At 38.8% G+C, this 4,052-nt stretch overlaps 1 protein-coding gene across 1 annotated transcript; it reads right to left on the bottom strand.

The window, feature by feature from the left end:
- Positions 1-2,002: 2,002 nt before the first annotated feature.
- LOC149206701 (dehydration-responsive element-binding protein 1F-like) lies at positions 2,003-3,362 on the bottom strand. The gene has a single exon (XM_089393780.1). The coding sequence runs from the start codon at positions 3,341-3,343 to the stop codon at positions 2,573-2,575; it is 771 nt and encodes a 256-aa protein (XP_089249906.1). The 5' UTR covers positions 3,344-3,362; the 3' UTR covers positions 2,003-2,572.
- Between the last annotated feature and the right edge of the window lie 690 nt (positions 3,363-4,052).

Here is a 4,052-nt window from a genome sequence, read left to right on the forward strand (position 1 = left end):
CAAACTATACCTCCTTCCCAAGAAGGAGAAGGCTCATATATGACCACCTTACCACACTAGTGTCAACACCCTGTAGTCATGAGAATGCTTATATAAGGAGTGAGCGACATGAAAGGGAGTGCATGGAAACAGGGATGAGGAGATGAGTTTGTCTTCATCTCTAGCTCGATAGTTCTTGAGATCCCATGTTTCTCATTGTCACAACATTCCTTCATTATTTTTCCATAAATGAAATTCCTCCCTCTGTCAGTATTGATGTTGCGATCCACCAATCTGCCATAGGATGGGTAGCATAAGTGTAGAATTACACGAGGCATGCTACCAACTGAAGCTTGTGCACAATGTAGTAATTCAACCTCCACCACCTGTGGGAAGTAAATGCTATACCTTTGGTTTCTAAATTCCTCGTCCAATGATCCCCCAGCGTGCCACATAAAGAGCATGTGGCTCCCAGTCTGTTGCCTAGCACACCCATTGAGGGTCGCAACCCTTCAACCCAAAGAAATTGCTTGCATGCTAATCATTTATATCCACTGATAATAAGCCTTCGTAATATCCTATTGCCTGTTAGCTCATATGCCGACTGTGTTCTCTGAGGAATTCTCATCGTGTAATTTTCCAGTGATATCACCCCACAGGAGATTGGAAACATTCTGTTAATCTCATGTATGTTGATGACCTATACTTAACAAAAATATTACAAATTTGATAAATAATGTCAATATGATTTATTGCAAGAAATTAAAAATCCTAAATAAATACGTTAGTGCTTAGGCGTTGAGATATAGAGAAGAAGGAAGAACCATAATTACTCATAATGAATGTCCAAGTGAAAGGTTCAGCATGCATAAATGTAAATCCATATCTAATCCATTAGTATAAAGTTAAAAAGTCTAGCATTAGTAATTATACAAAGGAGGTGAATGCCACTTTCTATAGATATCTGGTGGGAGTTTGAATTGCTACAACTAGATAAGACAAAACATAATAAATCCATGTGCTTGGTCAATTGAGGGCTGGCCATGTAAAAATCAATGGAAAGCAGCAAGTAAGGTTCTTGGATACCTAAAGGAAATATAGATTTTGGTATTGAGCCTATTAATATTCTATTACGGAATTAACGTGTTCTATTATGGAGTTGACATGTTGCTTAAATTTTAAATTTTGATTGGGCCGGTTGTCCATTGGTTAAAAAGCCACGGCATAGTATGCATTCACATTTGAATAAGCATTGTTGCTTGCTGCATTAAGAAGCCACTTACTGTAAGTTCTATTCCGTTTAAATTGAAAACAAAATATTATGCGGTATTATTTGTGATCGGATAAACATTGTTGCTTGGTGCATTAAGAAGCAGCTTAGTTTGAGTTTTTTTCCATTGAAGTTGAAAACATCATCTGGGAAGACAAAGTTAGAAAATCAAGGAGGGCCTACATTTACAGTTGTAAAAACCAAACCACTATGAAACTAATAAGAAACCCTGTCTACTATCCTGGATCAAAACTTTATCATTTTGTAAAAGAAGTGTTGCAGTGAAAGGAACCTGATTCGATGTATTGTGACAAATGAAAATCTAGTTGATATTTTCACTGAACCTTTCAGCGAGGTTTAGTTTGAGCTGCACTGATAGTTGTTACAAAGAAGACATAATTTTCTAAGGATCATGAGAATTAATGAAGTGAAGTGTTTTTAAATGCAATAATTTTTAATTTAAAAGTTATGGGATTAATTCTCTTCACATTTTTGGGGTAGGTTTTATTAATAAATTTATTGGAAGTGATCTTTTTGGCTAGATCTGCTCAAATATTTCGTTAGAAAAACAAATTTCTTTTAATTTAAATATATTAATAATTAGTGACTCAGCCATGGAGCCGTCACATGGCCAGAAGCACCTACTGTTTGAGCTTTATCACAAAATTATCACAAGTAACCAAATATATCTCTTTGAAATTGAAAATAAGTAAATAGAAAAACAAACCCAAGTGGGAACACTTACCATTTAAACTTTACCACTATCTCTTGAAAAGATATTGAAAGTAATTACATGCGAGAACAAACCCTGTTTCCAGACACTCAAACTACCAACCAAAAATACATTAGTGAAGATATTGATCTTTATATTTTAAGATCAATAGGTTGACTGTTATTAGGGACTCTCCTAGTTAATTAATAGAGATTTACTGATTCTACCTCTTGGATGCTTGTTACTTATCCCAGGCTGTTTGGTCCTTAGAAAAGCAGATCTTCCCCTTTCAACGAGTTTGGTATTTGAATGCAGGGCCACAGAGCTGTTATAAAGTGGGCTTGATATGTATAAATACATACAGATGAAATAAAAAGAACCAGAGTAAAAGCAGAGAAAGTTATTCTTCCAATATTTTATGAAGATTTCTGTGCATATCTCTCCAGATTTGTTCATAGTTTATGTATGTATCTGCATTTTTTCAGTAATTCTTCACAAATTTTAGACACAGGAACATGGCTGGAAAGGGCATGTAATCAGCCAATGATTAGTAAAGGACTAGACATGTAGCAGAGTCTCTAATTTTAAACAAACTAGGGTAGGTTTCTCTTTCAACAATGAGACCAAAGAAATTCTTCCTCCAAATTGCGCTCCTCTTCCTGAATACTAAACAGAGGAGGAGGAGAAAGCAGAAGGGCTTCCGCCAAATCAGTTAATAAGTTAAAGGACTCGAACAAGTCTTCCTCCATCACTGCACACTCAGAGTCACCAACACTTTCTGTTGGTGTACAAACCGATGACGACTTACTGGAATCCAATTGCCCTGATCGCTCGACAGTTTGTGTCTCTGAGTGTGAGCTAATTCCTGTACACAGTTGATGTGAGGAGGGGAGCTCATTACTTACTGGAGGGTTTCTAGGGCTTCCTCGTATCCGTTTATTGGAGTCGCTCGACCATTCAGAATTCCCTGCACTTGTAAGATGGAATGCAACAGCTGCTTCTGCAGCGGCATCCTGAATGTGGCGCGGTTTCAAAGAAATTGGGTGCGGAATGTGATCAATTAGCTCCGGGAAATTAAGCAAAGCGTGTTTCTTTCCCTTCAAGTAGACCTCAGCGACGTCGTAGGCTCGAGCCGCCATTTCTGGTGTATCGAAGGAGCCGAGACAAGTTCTGGTTTTCCTTTTGGGTTCCTTTATTTCAGACACCCATTTCCCCCAACTACGACGGCGAACGCCTCTATATGCTGGATATTGTACCTTCAATGTTCTCTCCGGTGGCGGCGAAGGAGCAGTCTCGTCTTGGGTTCGAATCCTCTTGACCCCACCTTTAGTTATCGATCCAGATTTGCTGCCTGCCCCTGTGTCCGTTGACGAAGACCCCATAGTCTTGGGCGGAGAAAAGGCTTCCTTTTTTTTTCAGTGGAAAAATCAAGATGTATTATATTAAGGAGATATAATAATCATCATTACAGATGTCTCAGAGGAGACATTGCTAATGTGTGAGCTAAGGAGAAAAGGCTTCCTTATCTAAAGATTTTTGTACAAAAACTTAAACTGCCAGGGTTCTGCAACATAGGGATGTGATGTTTGTGGACGAACAGGGTGTTTAAGTATAGGATTGAAGGCGGGAGTGTGACATCCATAACAGCTGGATTACAGAGGTTTCGATTGCAACTTGGGAAGCTCAAGCTGAAGCTCAGTGAGTAGACAATAAAAAAGGTTGAATATATTTCCTCTGACAAGTCCATGGGTTGATTAAATCTCGTGGTGGAATTACAGACGCAATACGCGCTATAACAGCCTAGCCTGCAGTTCAACATCCCAAACCAAAGAACTACGCCATCGATCGTCAGTTTCCCGAACTTTTAACCTTTTCCGCGAAGCTTCCCGGTCTCACCAGTTGTCTACACAGCATTTTCCACTTTCCATTTGTGGAAATGGTCCTAGATCCAGTTAGGCAAGCAACTTCAACCAGTTATTAGAACCTGGTCAATTATTTCCCAGTTTGGCCCTAGGAGATAGGTAAATTGAACTATTGTCATGGGGACTCGAGCCAAGGGAATTATGTTATTGGTCATGTTTTCTTTCCCTT

Source organism: Pinus tabuliformis, chromosome 1_2 (genome assembly GCF_031772625.1).
Source record: "Pinus tabuliformis cultivar Carrire ecotype Pingquan chromosome 1_2, CPIR1, whole genome shotgun sequence".
Taxonomy (NCBI): domain Eukaryota; kingdom Viridiplantae; phylum Streptophyta; class Pinopsida; order Pinales; family Pinaceae; genus Pinus; species Pinus tabuliformis.